The 17,688-nt window shown below is 49.2% G+C and overlaps 1 protein-coding gene across 1 annotated transcript; it reads right to left on the bottom strand.

Moving 5' to 3' along the window:
* Positions 1–1,422: 1,422 nt before the first annotated feature.
* LOC138352639 (uncharacterized) lies at positions 1,423–17,184 on the bottom strand. Its single transcript, XM_069305165.1, has 4 exons — positions 17,057–17,184; positions 16,514–16,594; positions 1,866–2,011; positions 1,423–1,725 (listed from the first exon to the last, which is right to left on the bottom strand). Exons 2-4 carry the CDS (start codon positions 16,592–16,594, stop codon positions 1,599–1,601), a joined length of 354 nt encoding a protein of 117 aa, XP_069161266.1. The 5' UTR covers positions 17,057–17,184; the 3' UTR covers positions 1,423–1,598.
* Positions 17,185–17,688: the final 504 nt, after the last annotated feature.

Genomic DNA, 17,688 nt, shown 5'->3' with positions numbered 1-17,688 from the left:
AACCCCACGAGCCCGAGAGGGTACATCAGAAACATTTAACGACATAGGTACGAAGAGTGATAAATTCATCGACGAATGTGCCCCCATACCCACCATGGAGCCACAATTAGAGGTAGGACACCCAACAGGAAGCTATCGCCGATCATGCCGGGGCCCCCTAGGGGTGCGTCGTGAGTATACGCCCCACAAACGCTACCTTAAGAACCGTCAGTCCGTCGAGATCAGGTTTAGCGACGAAAGGGGGATTGACAATAAAAGGTTCCCCTCGCTCAAGAAGTTGGGTACAACAGTTCTACGGGTGCAAGAGTATGCCTCCTCAAGCACCCTTGCGTCAAAAATAGTAGAAGTCCAAAGAAATAATCCAAAACAAGCAAAATGTCGGCAGGAAACGACAAGCAGATAGGAGAAGAGAGGGGAGAAAAACGAAACAATGAAAAGGAAAAGCGATCCGGCACAATTAGAGAAGACAGCAGTAGGAGTGCAAGGCCACAAAAGGACAGAGGACTGTCCCACTGAGCATCACACTCCGGCAGCTGGCCACGAAGCCCCCTCACGACGCCAACTTGCCGGATGGGGAGGGGGGGGGTCCCAGGGACAAATAGTGATGCGAACCTCCATAATGTCTATTTTTCGTACAAGAGTAAATCGGAAGTATGTTTAACAGCCCAGCAAAGAAGCTACTTTGCTTCCCAGGGTACATTTCTGCAGGATAGTGTCTAATCCCAGATTCATATATCTTATGGGAATGCACGGGTCCCCATGCAAAGTTAATGCACAGGAGTTGCATTTCCATTTTGTACCGCCATCACAGCAGGAAGAGCGAGGCAGCCACTCCCTCTGTTTCGGAGCAGTACACCAGGGCCGCTCACAACGTAAAGTTACCACTTATTAAGAATGGGAATGGCTGTATTGGTGAACTGCAGAGATTTGTTACCGAAAAACTGCAGGAAGTTTTACACGCTTGCAAAGATACATGGGTAGAGATTTATATAGAAGCTTAATTTTCATTGCCGATCATCAATTAATCAATTGACTAAGTAATTAAGTTAACCACATGGTTAGCCATGAAGTTATCTTAAACGTATATACCACTCAGTCAATCTTCAAATGAGTGATAAAGGAAGGCTTGTTAGCCTAGCTGCCAGCAAGTTATTTCAGTAAAATAGCTCCTCAATAAATACATTAAGAAATATGTATAATGTAGTCATATACTAACAGTGTTCTCCTTTGGCGCACTCCCGTGGCCATGATGTTTTCACGACTTACCTGCGATGTGTATAATTGGATTACCGACTATCTCCAAGGATTTGTGTGCTGAATAGTTAGTAGCTGGTTTACTAGACATTTTTTCTCCAATGACACCTTTTAGTGTAACACTCACGCTTTCTAAACCTCAGGAATAAGGCTTACATCTATACGCTATTCTCTCAACAGATTGCATTTCAAGTATTAAATATGCATACAATTATTTATCATGTACACGAAGTAAGGTATTAGACGAACACCCAATGCCTTTATTTAGTTTAATAGCTCACACAGCCCGATACTGTTAAATGTTTAATATTACGTGCTTTAAAATCTTTACACGATTGAACGTGCTAGGGTTGTCTATAGACGTAGCGGGCTCCAGGGACGAGGACCGTGTCAGTGACTGTGAGGTAATCCGTGAACACTGTACTCTTAGTATTGACGTTTGTTCTCACCAGCGTTGTCGTGTACGACAGCCTGTGGGAGTAAGTGGTTAATTAGCCAGTACCTTTACAAGTAATCAAGAGGCTGGCAGTTACATTACATTAATGTCGACTTGGCATCAAACTTTCACTTGGGTAGCTGTAGTAGTGTAGGTGGTCTGCATGATGACGTACGAGGTGTGGGCGATGGTTACGTAGTCTAAAGACTTTTCAGTCACAATCCTGAAGTCTGACTGCACGTTTGTGACCGTTAATGTTTTAGGTCTGACAACTACCGTTGTCTGGAGGGCGACGCGGTCATCCACCGGCGTCTGCACCACCTGTGTAAGACAACATTTAGCTAGTCTAAGCTCAGCGTCCAGACCATCGTTTGTCACAATACATACCAAGTAAGTAAGTAATTATCAAAAGAAGGCACCAAACCGGGAAGGCTATGTAGCACCATCAAATACGCAAAATAATCAGAGGGCGCTAAATATCACCAAGGATGCCAATACGAGAACAAAAACGCATAAGGCGAACGATATCAAAAGTATCCGAGTCACCAAGAATTCTATCGAGGGACAGGTGACCGCGAGGGGCGGTCGCAAAGCAAGACACACGCTCGTCCTGGAAGTCAGGACATTCAAGAAGGACATGCACGACCGTAAGAGGGACAATGCAACTAGGACAATAAGGAGCAGGGCGGCGCTCCATCAAGTGACCATGGGTTAAGCGAGTATGGCCAATACGCAACCTCGCTAGAGCTGTTTCCCACCGCCGGTTACGGTGGAAGGAGGACGGCCACGAGGAAACACAACATTTAAGAGTACGTAGCTTGTTACCAGTAACAGACAACCAAGAAGCCTGCCAACGGGTAAGGACTGAGGAATGGATAACCGGGTAAAAGTCGGAATACGGAATGCCTTTACGAGAGATGGGACAAGAGCGGACAGCTTCCTTAGCGGCAGCATCCGCACGCTCATTTAAAGACACGCCAATATGGCTGGGAACCCAACAAAACTCAACCGACTTAAATTTACTGTGAACGAGAAACAGCCAATGCTGGATCTCGACAACTACCGGATGAACTGGATTAAAGCACCCGAGAGCCATGAGGGCACTACGAGAGTCAACAACAACCACAAAGGAAGACTGACAACGAGAAAGCAGGAGACGAAGAGCATAGAGAATAGCATAAAGTTCCGCTGTAAAGATGCTAGTCTCCGGAGGCAAGCGACACATATAAGTGCGATCAGGAAAAACAACAGAGTAGCCAACACCGTCCGCTGACTTAGACCCATCGGTGAAGACAGAAACGGAGCGGGAGTGAGAAGAAAAGTGCTCGAGGAAAAGGCGTTTTAGAACTGTAGGAGGGGTAAAAGCTTTAGTGATACGAGTCAAGGATGTACAAAACCGCGGAAGAGGGACCCTCCACGGGGGCAAAGAAGGAACAACACGAGGAGAAACATCAGAAATACGAACGGAAAGAGAATCCTGCAGGCGAGATAACCGGACAGAAAGAGGGAGGTGGTGAAGAGGAACAGGAACCGCAGGAGGGGTAAAAGTTAAAGCACGACAGAGACGAGAGGAAGGATGTTGCAAGGACCGCGCAAGATAGCGAAGACAGTAGCGATCACGGCGGTCCTGGAGAGACAGGAAGCCAGTGTCAACATACAAGCTAAGGATGGGAGTCGAACGAAAGGCACCAGAACTGAGGCGCATTCCAGTATGGTGCAAAGCATCAAGACGGCGAAGAGTAGAAGGAGAAGCAGACGAGTAAGCAGGGCAACCATAATCGAGCTTAGACAGGACGAGAGAGGAATGTAAAGCAAGGAGAGTGCGCCTATCTGCCCCCCAAGAAGTATGGGACAAGACCCGAAGGAGGGTAAGGGACTTAGAGCACTCAACACGGAGGTAAGAGATATGGGGAGACCAAGACAAACGAGTGTCAAGGAATAACCCCAAAAGCTTCGCGGAATCTTTGTATTCAAGGGGATGACCATAAAGTGACAAAGAAGGACGAAGAACAACCCGTTTCCGCGTAAAAGTCATGGCACAAGTCTTAGAAGTAGAGAACTTGAAGCCATGACCTGTGGCCCAAGACGACACGGCATCAATCGCAAGTTGAAGCCGGCGTTGAAGGAGAGGCGAATCATCACCCTGACAACAAAGGGTAAGATCATCGACATAGAGAGCGGAGAAGACACCAGAAGGAAGAGAGGAAAGAAGACCATTGAGGGCAACCAGAAAAAGAGTAGTGCTCAGAACACTACCCTGGGGCACACCTTCGTATTGCTGAAAAGAGGGAGAGAGAGCGGTACCAAGGCGCACCCGAAAGGAACGACGAGAGAGGAAGCTGCGGAGAAAGAGAGGGAGATGACCACGAAGGCCAAAAGAATGAAGTTGAGATAGGATATGATAACGCCAAGTAGTGTCGTAAGCCTTTTCTAGGTCAAAAAGGACGGCAACAACGGAGGTCTTCGCAGCAAAAGCAGTACGTATATAGACCTCCAAGTTCACCAGGACATCTGTCGTGCTGCGGCACTTGCGGAAACCAAATTGAGGAGGGGAGAGGAGGTGATGGTGTTCCAGGAACCACATCAGACGAACGTTAACCATACGTTCAAAGAGTTTGCAGACACAACTTGTGAGAGCAATAGGGCGAAAGTCCTTAGGGGAAGTACCCAGAGACCCCGGTTTGCGAACAGGGAGGACAACGGCATCGAGCCAGTCCTCAGGGACTGACGACGACTCCCAGATCCGATTATACAGACTCAGTAAATACTGAGACGTGCTCGGAGGGAGATGGCGAAGCATCTCATAATGAATACCATCGGAGCCCGCCGCCGTAGAACCGCAGAGGGCCAGGGCAGAACGAAGTTCAGAGAGAGAGAAGGGATCATTATAGGGAAGCTGAAGATGAGTGCAGAAATCTAAAGGACGAGACTCAAGGACAGGTTTACGAAGAAGGAAAGATTGGGGAAGATGAAGACCAGAGCTAACAGAAGAAAAGTGGGAACCCAGTTCGGAAGCGACCTGCAACGGGTCCGCCACAAGAGTATCATGGAGGTGAAGGACCGGTGAAACATCGGGAACGAACTTACCCGCTATCTTGCGGATACGCTTCCAGATCTGGGCCAGAGGGGTTTCGGACGTAATTGTCGAGACATAAGATGCCCAACATTCACGTTTAGCCGTACGGATGGCCCTACGGGCCACCGCACTCGCTTTCCGAAAGAAAAGAAAAGAATCGGTCGTCTGCCTACGGCGGTGCTTCTTCCAGGCTGCACGCTTACAGCGGACAGCCCGAGCACAGTCCGCATTCCACCAGGGAACGCACTTCCGTGGACCCCGAGAGGAAGAGCGAGGAATAGAGCGGAGGGCAGCGTCGAAGACAGTGTCATGAAAAAGGAGGAGAGCGCGAGAGAGGGGCAGAAGGGAGAGGTCAGAGAGAGTAGCACTGAGGGAAAATAGGGTCCAGTCCGCCTTAGCAAACTGCCACCTAGGGAAAGAGAGGGAAGGGCGAAAAGAGAAAAAGGAAACAAGGATGGGGAAATGATCACTTCCATGGAGGTCATCAAGAACCTGCCATGTGAAATCTAAGTAAAGAGAAGAAGAGCAGAGAGAAAGATCAAGACAAGAAAGGGTGCGAGTTCGAGAGTCCAAATGAGTGGGCTCACCAGAATTCAGAAGAGACAGGGAAGAAGAGAGGAGAAACGGCTCAAGGAGGCGACCCCGGGTATTCGTCAGAACGTCACCCCAAAGAGAATGACGACAATTGAAGTCACCCAGCAGGAGCACAGGCTCCGGCAAGGAGTCTAGGAGGTGTTTCAAATCAGGAAGAGAGAGCGGGACACTCGGGGGGAGATAAATGGAACAAACTGTGTACCATTTCCCCACAAAGATACGAGCAGCAGAACAATGGAGAGGCGAAGGAAAAAGTAAAGGAACAAAGGGAACATCAGCCCGAATCAAGAGAGCAGAAGAATTAGAAGCCCCAGCAATGGCTGGGGGGGGGGGGAGAGAAAGGAATAGCCACGAAAACGACCAGGACGAGCACCAAGCATCGGCTCCTGGAGACAGACACAAAGGGGCGAAAACCGCGAAACCAGAAGTTGGAGTTCGAGGAAATTGGCGTAATAACCTCGAACGTTCCATTGAAGAATGGACAACGACGAGAAGAGAAAGGACAAAAACAGAGAACAAGGAAGAAACAAAGGCGAAAGACCAACAGAGCACGTTAAAGAATATCAGGGTCGGGATCAGGGTCAGCAAAGTCAGGGTTAGGGGGCATGGGTAAACTGAGCAAAGACGGAGGGAAGGAAACGGGAGAACAGATCAGAGGTGGGCGGGCAGGGTCCGGAGGAGGAGGAGGAGGAGGAGGAGACAACGGAGAGGAGCAGTCAAGGACAGCAGCAGGAAGAGGGGGAGTAGAAAGAGAGGAGCGCACCCCAGCAAGAGCAGCAACCGAAAGGGAAGCAGGGGCCAAAGAAACCTCCATAGCGGGAACAGGGGGCGCAAGCACTGAAACGGGAGTGGAAGGAGCAACAGAGCCAGAAGGAGGAGCTGAGGAAGAAAGCGAAGCCTTCTTACCCGCCGGGGAAGAGGAAGGAGAGGAGCCAGGCTTACGCTTCTGACTTAAAGAGACCGGTGTCCCAGCAACTACGTACCGGGCAACGGATTCCAGTGTCTCAACAGGAGAAGCCGAACGAGAGCACACACGACGGCCGTTAGGAGAGCGATGGACATCCGCCCGCACCGACAGGCGGCGGGGAGAGCCGATAGAGGGAGGAAGAGGATGGGAAGGAGGATCGGAGGGGGACGAGGAAGGAGACACAGAAGACACGACAGACCGGGTAGAAGGAAGGGGAACCCCAGACAGAGGACCAGGAGGAGGATCCTTCGGGAGAGAACCCAAAGGGACAGAGGAGGGGGCAGTGGGCGCATCAGGGTCCAAGGCCTGGAAACGGTTGTGAGTCTGAGGAAGGCGGGAAGGACGAGGAGAGGAAGAGCGCAACACGCGAGCATAAGAGATATTAGCATAAGGCGGGAGCCGGCGAACCTGGCGCCTCACCTCAGGAAAAGATAAACGCTCCCGGTGCTTCAAGTTGAGGATGGCTGCCTCAAGCTTGTAATGGACACACGCACGGGAGAAGGTAGGATGGGCCTCACCGCAGTTGAGGCAACGAGCCTGGGGAGAAGCGCACTCCGACTTAGAGTGACCTTCGCCACCACACAAAGGACAGAGAGAGACAGTCCCGGAGCAGCGGAGGGCACCATGCCCAAACCTCCAGCACTTGTTGCAGAGCCGAGGAGAAGGAATGTACTCCTGGACAGAGCACCTGGCACCAGCAAGAATGACAGAGGGTGGAAGGGTCCTACCATCAAAGGTAATCTTCACAACCCGGAGGGGTTGACGGCGACTACCACGAGGGGGACGAGTAAACGTGTCCACCTGGAGAATAGAATGGCCCTGGGCAGCGAGGATATGTCGAATATCGTCGTGGCAGTCGCGTAGGTCCCGAACACCGGTCGCAACATGGGGCGGGAGCAAAATAGTGCCAACACTGGCATTCAACTGAACGTTCTTCGAGACCCGAACGGGGGTCTCGCCAAGGCAGGATAAGGCAGCCAAGCGGGAAGCAGCATCCTGAGAAGGAGCAGCAATGACACGCGTACCGAGACGAGTGGGGTTAAAAGTAATGGAGGCATCCACGGAATCAATGAGATGTCGATGAAGGGAGAAATCGTCAGGAGGCGCAGAATCAAGAGGGAGGAGATCAAAATATTTGGCCCACGAAGCGGGACCAAACAAGGCTTGATAGGTAGCAGAACTGGAAGGAATCGAGCGAGGGCGGCCGTGACGAGAACGGCGGTGAGAACCCCCAGAGAGAGAGGGGTTAAAAGGCGCAGTAGTTACAACTAGAGAAGGAGCCGCGCCAGGGGACGAGGTAGTCACCACTGGGGGCTTGGGGCTCGACCCAACCACAGAGGAGGGAGGGGAGCCAGGGGAAGAAGTCAGAGAGGCCAAAGGAGGAGCAAGGTCGGGGCCCAATGCAGCGGAGGCTACAGAGCCCGGTCTTCCAATACGGACCGACTCGGGGGCTTGGTCGCCCACCCCACGAGATTGAAAAGGTAAGCCAGAAGCAGCCGAAACAGGGGTTATCATCTTGACGAAATTACGAATTCACTCACGAATGTGCCCCCACACCCACCATGGAGCCACAATTAGAGGCAGGACACCCAACAAGAAGCTATCGCCGATCTTGTCGGGGCCTCCTAGGGGTGCGTCGTGAGTATACGCCCCACAAACGCCACCTTAAGAAACCGACAGTCCATCGAGATCGGGTTCAGTGACGAAGTGGGGATTGACAATAAAAGGTTCCCCTCGCTCTCGACGTCGGGTACTGCAGTTCTACGGGTGCAAGAGTATGCCTCCTCAAGCACCCGGGCGTCAAAGTAGAAGAAGTCCAAGGGAAGAACCAGAACGAGCAAAAGGTCGGCAGGAAACGGCAAGCAGATAGGAGAAGAGGGGGGAGAAAAACGAAACAGAAGGAAAAGGAAAAGATGCCCAGCAGAATTGGAGAGGACGGCAGCAGGAGCACAAGGCTAGAAAAGGACAGAGGACTGTCCCAAGGAGCATCACACTCCGGCAGCCGCCCACTAAGCCCCCAGACGGCGACAACGAGCTGAGCGGGGAGGGGGACAATACATACCAAGTACTCACCGCGCGAGTTCCAGTGGCGACAGTCTGGACGGTGAGGGAAGCGAGGGTGACAGCCACACTCTGGAAAGCCTGATCAGTGAGGGTGACGAAGCGGTCGATGGTGACGAACTGGGTGACAGTGGGGTTAAATAGTGCATCCACTCTGCTCACTTGAGGACTGCCATACCTTGCACCAGTGTATGGAGCCGGACCACTGCTGCCAGAGGTAGCTCGAGGTCCGCTGCTAAACTGTCCAGTCCTGTCACCGCTGGTGACTGACCAGTAGTACCAGCTGGACCGCTGCCGACACCCGGGCCGCCACCTACAACTGGACCAGTGCCCTGTTGACCCGATGACCCCTAAGAGCTGGAGCTACTCGCACCTCCCGGTCCTCTGGTCTGACTCCTGTAACCTGGCTGGTGTGTTGGTAAGGAATGAAGTAGCCTAAATGATGTACAGAAGTAAGGAGTAGCAAGCTTGCTATAAATTTAGTAGAATTTATTTACTAATGGCCAAAATGTAGGAGGCTTTCACCAAAAAATCTAGCATTGTGTAAATTTAGGTAACTAAATTTTGCACCAAGGTTCATATTTATTGAAGGTTATATTATGTATTTAGTTTTTGCCCAGGTCTCTGTGGGAACCGACCTGTGAGATTTTTATTTATTTAATTTATATGAATTTATATTTACGTTAATTTATATATTTCGATAGCAATTTGTATGATGTTAAGTGGACTGTATTTCTACAATAATCTCACAAATCGATCCTCTACACATTAGGGGGGGGGGGGTTTATATTGAATTTATATATATGCAACCAATCAAACCACAGTATTAAACTACATATATTGTTAAACATTGAAGAGGTTCCTTATCTTATTGTACAGCAGGCCTTAGTCCACCATGTATAACTAGGATATAGACACCAAATTTTCCTCGTGTGAGGTAGCTTCCATCACCCTGGTAACTGATACACAAAGCATGCTTCCTCGTCTTGACCTGTCAAAAGGGCGTTAGCTGTAAAGCCAGAATCCTAATATATGACAGCTATATCAGAGAAAACACTGTACATTGAACCATAAAGACCTAGGCTTAATTACCTTTTATTAAGAGGCAGTTCGTATTCTAACCGGCTCGCCTCTATCTACTGACATTAATGGCCACAAATGATAGATAAATGGGTTTCGGCAGAACACTTAACTTGTATTTGTTGACAGTGTGTTGATGATGGTACACCTTTGGTTTCCATAACACTTCGTCCAAGTAAAATTAACAGGAGCCGAATTTGCTCCCGTGCCTCTGGTCTAAGTACAATAACAATGGCTGACCCCTCCCTCACCACTGACGCAACTGGCCTACATTGTCCACATGACAGTAAGTGATAGAAGGGTCACATTTACTCTATTTTAATACTGAAAATTAAGTTAATTTATACGAGATGTTATTATGATGGTAAAGTCCAAAGACTAATGTATTTAAGAATAATTCCCACCATAATAGGTGGTGAATTTATAATAGTATGTGGTAATATCCCGTTTTCTATAGACGGAAAATTCCACTACAAGTTACATTTTCTATAGGTTAACTTGTTTATACAATGCAGCAATATTATCTGCCTGTATGATATTATTAAATGGTGTCGGATTTTCCGACAGTCTCTACCATGCAATTGCACGTATTATATATATAACGTACGTTCAACCGATTGTGCCATGGTAGCATTATTAATTTTTTTTTTTAGGGTCCTCGGGAAGCTATATACAATCAAGTTTTAAAAGAAGCTGATCTTATTTACATCACACTAGTCCCTGACTGAAAGCCTCAACCAACCTCCCTCGAGGTTGTGCAATTTAATTGCTAGTTTGTTAAGCAAGGTACAAATTCATTGCTGCAAAAATTAACTTATGAAATTTAAACACCCAATATTCTAGACATTGAAGACTAACACACTTGTGCCATTATTAACACATTTCATAATGTTTCAACACTAAAATTCGAAAACTTTAACACTTTTAATGTAGAAAAGTTAAAACAAGTAAGTAAGTAATAATCAAAAGAAGGCACCAAACCGGGAAGGCTATGTAGCACCATCAAATACGCAAAATAATCAGAGGGCGCTAAATATCACCAAAGATGCCAATACGAGAACAAAAACGCATAAGGCGAACGTATCAAAAGTATCCGAGTCACCAAGAATTCTATCGAGGGACAGGTGACTGCGAGGGGCGGTCGGAAAGCAAGACACACGCTCGTCCTGGAAGTCAGGACATTCAAGAAGGACATGCACGACCGTAAGAGGGACAATGCAACTAGGACAATAAGGAGCAGGGCCGCGCTCCATCAAGTGACCATGGGTTAAGCGAGTATGGCCAATACGCAACCTCGCCAGAGCCGTTTCCCACCGCCGGTTACGGTGGAAGGAGGACGGCCACGAGGAAACACAACATTTAAGAGTACGTAGCTTGTTACCAGTAACAGACAACCAAGAAGCCTGCCAACGGGTAAGGACTGAGGAATGGATAACCGGGTAAAAGTCGGAATACGGAATGCCTTTACGAGAGATGGGACAAGAGCGGACAGCTTCCTTGGCGGCAGCATCCGCACGCTCATTTAAAGACACACCAATATGGCGGGGAACCCAATAAAACTCAACCGACTTAAATTTGCTGTGAACGAGAAACAGCCAATGCTGGATCTCGACAACTACTGGATGAACCGGATTAAAGGACCCGAGAGCCATGAGGGCACTACGAGAGTCAACAACATCCACAAAGGAAGACTGACAACGAGAAAGCAGGAGACAAAGAGCCTAGAGAATAGCATAAAGTTCCGCCGTAAAGATGCTAGTCTCCGGAGGCAAGCGACACATATAAGTGCAATCACGAAAAACAAAAGAGTAGCCAACACCGTCCGCTGACTTAGATCCATCGGTGAAGACAGAAACGGAGCGGGAGTGAGAAGAAAAGTGCTCGAGGAAAAGGCGTTTTAGAACCGTAGGAGGGGTAAAAGCTTTAGTGATACGGGTCAAGGATGTACAAAACCGCGGAAGAGGGACCCTCCACGGGGGCAAAGAAGGAACAACACGAGGAGAAACATCAGAAATACGAACGGAAAGAGAATCCTGTAGGCGAGATAACCGGACAGAAAGAGGGAGGCGGTGAAGAGGAACAGGAACCGCAGGAGGGGTAAAAGTTAAAGCACGACAGAGGCGAGAGGAAGGATGTTGCAAGGACCGCACAAGATAGCGAAGACAGTAGAGATCTCGGCGCTCCTGGAGAGACAGGAAGCCAGTGTCAACATACAAGCTAAGGATGGGAGTCGAACGAAAGGCACCAGAACTGAGGCGCAACCCAGTATGGTGCAAAGCATCAAGACGGCGAAGAGTAGAAGGAGAAGCAGACGAGTAAGCAGGGCAACCATAATCGAGCTTAGACAGGACGAGAGAGGAATGTAAAACAAGGAGAGTGCGCCTATCTGCCCCCCCAAGAAGTATGGGACAAGACCCGAAGGAGGGTAAGGGCCTTAGAGCACTCAACACGGAGGTAAGAGATATGGGGAGACCAAGACAAACGAGTGTCAAGGAATAACCCCAAAAGCTTCGCGGAATCTTTGTATTCAAGGGGATGACCATAAAGTGACAAAGAGGGACGAAGAACAACCCGTTTCCGCGTAAAAGTCATGGCACAAGTCTTAGAAGTAGAGAACTTGAAGCCATGACCTGTGGCCCAAGACGACACGGCATCAATTGCAAGTTGAAGCCGGCGTTGAAGGAGAGGCGAATCATCACCCTGACAACAAAGGGTAAGATCATCGACAGAGAGAGCGGAGAAGACACCAGAAGGAAGAGAGGAAAGAAGACCATTGAGGGCAACCAGAAAAAGAGTAGTGCTCAGAACACTACCCTGGGGCACACCTTCGTATTGCTGAAAAGAGGGAGAGAGAGCGGTACTAAGGCGCACCCGAAAGGAACGACGAGAGAGGAAGCTGCGGAGAAAGAGAGGGAGATGACCACAAAGGCCAAAAGAATGAAGTTGAGATAGGATATGATAACGCCAAGTGGTGTCGTAAGCCTTTTCTAGGTCAAAAGGGACGGCAACAACGGAGGTCTTCGCAGCAAAAGCAGTACGAATATAGACCTCCAAGTTCACCAGGACATCTGTCGTGCTGCGGCACTTGCGGAAACCAAATTGAGAAGGGGAGAGGAGGTGATGGTGTTCCAGGAACCACATCAGACGAACGTTAACCATACGTTCATAGAGTTTGCAGACACAACTTGTGAGAGCAATAGGGCGAAAGTCCTTAGGGGAAGTACCCAGAGACCCCGGTTTGCGAACAGGGAGGACAACGGCATCGAGCCAGTCCTCAGGGACTGACGACGACTCCCAGATCCGATTATACAGACTCAGTAAATACTGAGACGTGCTCGGAGGGAGATGGCGAAGCATCTCATAATGAATACCATCGGAGCCCGCCGCCGTAGAACCGCAGAGGGCCAGGGCAGAACGAAGTTCAGAGAGAGAGAAGGGATCATTATAGGGAATCGGAAGATGAGTGCAGAAATCTAAAGGACGAGACTCAAGGACAGGTTTACGAAGAAGGAAAGATTGGGGAAGATGAAGACCAGAGCTAACAGAAGAAAAGTGGGAACCCAGTTCGGAAGCGACCTGCAACGGGTCCGCCACAAGAGTATCATGGAGGTGAAGGACCGGTGAAACATCGGGAGCGAACTTACCCGCTATCTTGCGGATACGCTCCCAGATCTGGGCCAGAGGGGTTTCGGACGTAATTGTTGAGACATAAGATGCCCAACATTCACGTTTAGCCGTACGGATGGCCCTACGGGCCACCGCACTCGCTTTCCGAAAGAAAAGAAAAGAATCGGTCGTCTGCCTACGGCGGTGCCTCTTCCAGGCTGCACGCTTACAGCGGACAGCCCGAGCACAGTCCGCATTCCACCAGGGAACGCACTTCCGTGGACCCCGAGAGGAAGAGCGAGGAATAGAGCGGAGGGCAGCGTTGAAGACAGTGTCATGAAAAAGGAGGAGAGCGCGAGAGAGAGGCAGAAGGGAGAGGTCAGAGAGAGCAGCACTGAGGGTAAATAGGGTCCAGTCTGCCTTAGCAAACTGCCACCTAGGGAAAGAGAGGGAAGGGCGAAAAGAGAAAAAGGAAACAAGGATGGGGAAATGATCACTTCCATGGAGGTTATCAAGAACCTGCCACGTGAAATCTAAGTAAAGAGAAGAAGAGCAGAGAGAAAGATCAAGACAAGCAAGGGTGCGAGTCCGAGAGTCCAAATGAGTGGGCTCACCAGAATTCAGAAGAGACAGGGAAGAAGAGAGGAGAAACGGCTCAAGGAGACGACCCCGGGTATTCGTCAGAACGTCACCCCAAAGAGAATGACGACAATTGAAGTCACCCAGCAGGAGCACAGGCTCCGGCAAGGAGTCTAGGAGGTGTTTCAAATCAGGAAGAGAGAGCGGGACACTCGGGGGGAGATAAATGGAACAAACTGTGTACCATTTCCCCACAAAGATACGAGCAGCAGAACAATGGAGAGGCGAAGGAAAAAGTAAAGGAACAAAGGGAACATCAGCCCGAATCAAGAGAGCAGAAGAATTAGAAGCCCCAGCAATGGCTGGGGGGGGGGGAGAGAAAGGAATAGCCACGAAAACGACCAGGACGAGCACCAAGCATTGGCTCCTGGAGACAGACACAAAGGGGCGAAAACCGCGAAATCAGAAGTTGGAGTTCGAGGAAATTGGCGTAAAAACCTCGAACGTTCCATTGAAGAATGGACAACGACGAGAAGAGAAAGGACAAAAACAGAGAACAAGGAAGAAACAAAGGCGAAAGAGCAACAGAGCACGTTAAAGAATATCAGGGTCGGGATCAGGGTCAGCAAAGTCAGGGTTAGGGGGCATGGGTAAACTGAGCAAAGACTGAGGGAAGGAAACGGGAGAACAGATCAGAGGTGGGCGGGCAGGGTCCGGAGGAGGAGGATTAGGAGGAAGAGGAGGAGACAACGGAGAGGAGCAGTCAAGGACAGCAGCAGGAAGAGGGGGAGGAGAAAGAGGGGAGCGCACCCCAGCAAGAGCAGCAACCGAAAGGGAAGCAGGGGCCAAAGAAACCTCCATAGCAGGAACAGGGGGCGCAAGCACTGAAACGGGAGGGGAAGGAGCAACAGAGCCAGAAGGAGGAGCTGAGGAAGAAAGCGAAGCCTTCTTATCCGCCGGGGAAGAGGAAGGAGAGGAGCCAGGCTTACGCTTCTGACTTAAAGAGACCGGTGTCACAGCAACTACGTACCGGGCAACGGATTCCAGTGTCTCAACAGGAGAAGCCGAACGAGAGCACACACGACGGCCGTTAGGAGAGCGATGGACATCCGCCCGCACCGACAGGCGGTGGGGAGAGCCGATAGATGGAGGAAGAGAATGGGAAGGAGGATCGGAGGGGGACGAGGAAGAAGACACTGGAGACACGACAGACCGGGTAGAAGGAAGGGGAACCCCAGACAGAGGACCAGGAGGAGGATCCTTCGGGAGAGAACCCAAAGGAACAGAGGAGGGGGCAGTGGGCGCATCAGGGTCCAAGGCCCGGAAACGGTTGTGAGTCTGAGGAAGGCGGGAAGGACGAGGAGAGGAAGAGCGCAACACGCGAGCATAAGAGATATTAGCATAAGGCGGGAGCCGGCGAACCTGGCGCCTCGCCTCAGGAAAAGATAAACGCTCCCGGTGTTTCAAGTTGAGGACGGCTGCCTCAAGCTTGTAATGGACACACGCACGGGAGAAGGTAGGATGGGTCTCACCGCAGTTGAGGCAACGAGCCTGGGGAGAAGTGCACTCCGACTTAGAGTGACCTTCGCCACCACACAAAGGACAGAGAGAGACAGTCCCGGAGCAGCGGAGGGCACCATGCCCAAACCTCCAGCACTTGTTGCAGAGCCGAGGAGAAGGAATGTACTCCTGGACAGAGCACCTGGCACCAGCAAGAATGACAGAGGGTGGAAGGGTCCCACCATCAAAGGTAATCTTCACAACCCGGAGGGGTTGACGGCGACTACCACGAGGGGGACGAGTAAACGTGTCCACCTGGAGAATAGAATGGCCCTGGGCAGCAAGGATATGTCGAATATCGTCGTGGCAGTCGCGCAGGTCCCGAACACCGGTCGCAACATGGGGCGGGAGCAAAATAGTGCCAACACTGGCATTCAACTGAGCGTTCTTCGAGACCCGAACGGGGGTCTCGCCTAGGTAGGATAAGGCAGCCAAGCGGGAAGCAGCATCCTGAGAAGGAGCAGCAACGACACGTGTACCGAGACGAGTGGGGTTGAAAGTAATGGAGGCATCCACGGAATCAATGAGATGTCGATGGAGGGAGAAATCGTCAGGAGGCGCAGAATCAAGAGGGAGGAGATCAAAATATTTGGCCCACGAAGCGGGACCAAACAAGGCTTGATAGGTAGCAGAACTGGAAGGAATCGAGGGAGGGCGGCCGTGACGAGGACGGCGGTGAGAACCCCCAGAGAGAGAGGGGTTAAAAGGCGCAGTAGTTACAACTAGAGAAGGAGCCGCGCCAGGGGACGAGGTAGTCACCACTGGGGGCTCGGGGCTCGACCCAACCACAGAGGAGGGAGGAAAGTTAAAACAAGTTGTGGTCTCATGGCCAGCCTCACCAATTTACGAGATAAAGGTACTAACAAGATTTTTTTTTGTCAGACTGACTGATGGAGAGAAGATGGGAGGGAAGCCTAATGTTTAGGCTTATTAATAAGCTCTTTAGTAAAACTGACAAAAACTTGTGTTGTCCGGATAGGCCAACCTGGCATGTTATGACAGACCAAGATTACCATTTAGATAATCAGGGTTATGGCTTAAAAATTAGTTTAGGGCGATAGGAAATTATCCTATTCCTAAGATAAAATGTCTAGCATTTTAACATTACTTATTTTAACTAAGTAAAGCCTAAGCATAGCTTGTCATTGCTTTATTAAATTAAGCCATGCAACTTTAGAAATGGTTAAGAAGTATTAAAATAAATTTGTTACATTCCCTCGATTTATAAACTCATTAAGGTATATTTAACCTTTTGCCAACACATTTTGTGTCTAAGATTTAATAACTAAATTTTACTTACGGTGGAAATCTGTGCAACGACCAATACCCGGGACACTACCAGGGTCGTCCAGAGCAGCAATATACAAGAATACGAACACATCTGAAATTAATAACCGTTTTACTGTTCACATCCGAGGCTAGAGACTGGTGTGTCATATAAATAGCGAAATTTTACAGGAAATGTTAGATATATACATATGATTTACTCTAAATTTGAAAATTAAAAACCAACAAGTTTGTTGGGTCATGTGAAATACTAAAGTTATTATTAAACATTTACCTTTACTGCGTCTCCAGTGTCAGCACTGGAGACCACTAAAACAGTCAACAATGCACAACTATAACCCAAACAAGCTTTAAACTTACGTTAATCAGTGTCAAAGTTTCTTAACTAGTGCAAAATCTTACTAAAAAGACCATACGAGTCAAATACTAGTACTCCGCCTAAATAAAATATAAACAAGTAACACTTAGTGGGCCAGCCAGAGGCTTAAGGCCCACGCAGAAATAAACCTGGGGTTGGAACTTTACTACACACTAATAAATTAACACACAAACTTACTACTAAAACACTGCCAAACCTCGTAATAAAGGAGGAGCGTGGCCAGTAAGGAAGACAATGACTAGAATGTTGAGGGTAGGAACACTGCCCGCGCCATTGCCTTCCCCCACACACTACAAACAGACACCCCCGAACGACAGAGTGTGGAACAAGAATAGGAAAGCTCCCTACAAAATGTATGTTCATGTATCACCCAACTCAACGCTCTACCAACCTATTAGCGCCATCTATTGACGGGCGTGACAACTACAGGAGAAAGTGGTACTATTTCATTCCGTTCCCAAGTACATTAAATCATTGACTTTCTTGAGTAATTGTTAAGATTGTCTTTTTTATCATAATTTTTAATTGAGTTATTTGTGTATGTTATATTGTTTGAATTTCAATGTACTTCACTAATTATAATGTTTCCAATTGTATTACCCTGTTTAAGCTACTATATAAATGTAAATATTAAACAGATATGAGTCCATAATGAGATGAGACAGATCAAATAAAGAGCCTCGCGGGACTGACCACAGTCATTCTAGACGGTAAGGGAGGCAAGAAGACCACTAAGAGCAACCAGGTAAAAAGAGTAGTGCCCAGAACTTTACCTTGGGCTACACGTTCGTTTTGCCGAAAAGAGGCAG

This window comes from Procambarus clarkii, chromosome 54, assembly GCF_040958095.1.
Source record: "Procambarus clarkii isolate CNS0578487 chromosome 54, FALCON_Pclarkii_2.0, whole genome shotgun sequence".
NCBI classification, from domain to species: Eukaryota; Metazoa; Arthropoda; class Malacostraca; order Decapoda; family Cambaridae; genus Procambarus; species Procambarus clarkii.
This window is presented reverse-complemented; position numbering and strand designations above follow the sequence as displayed.

Excerpts from the sequence above, each read along its gene's own strand:
- LOC138352639 (XM_069305165.1), bottom strand. The coding sequence starts at position 16,594 with ATGTGTTCGTATTCTTGTATATTGCTGCTCTGGACGACCCTGGTAGTG. Across the intron at positions 2,012-16,513 it reads TCGTTGCACAGATTTCCACC|GTGGTGCAGACGCCGGTGGA; the intron begins GTAAGTAAAATT and ends TGTCTTACACAG. Across the intron at positions 1,726-1,865 it reads GTAACCATCGCCCACACCTC|GCTGTCGTACACGACAACGC; the intron begins GTACGTCATCAT and ends TTACTCCCACAG.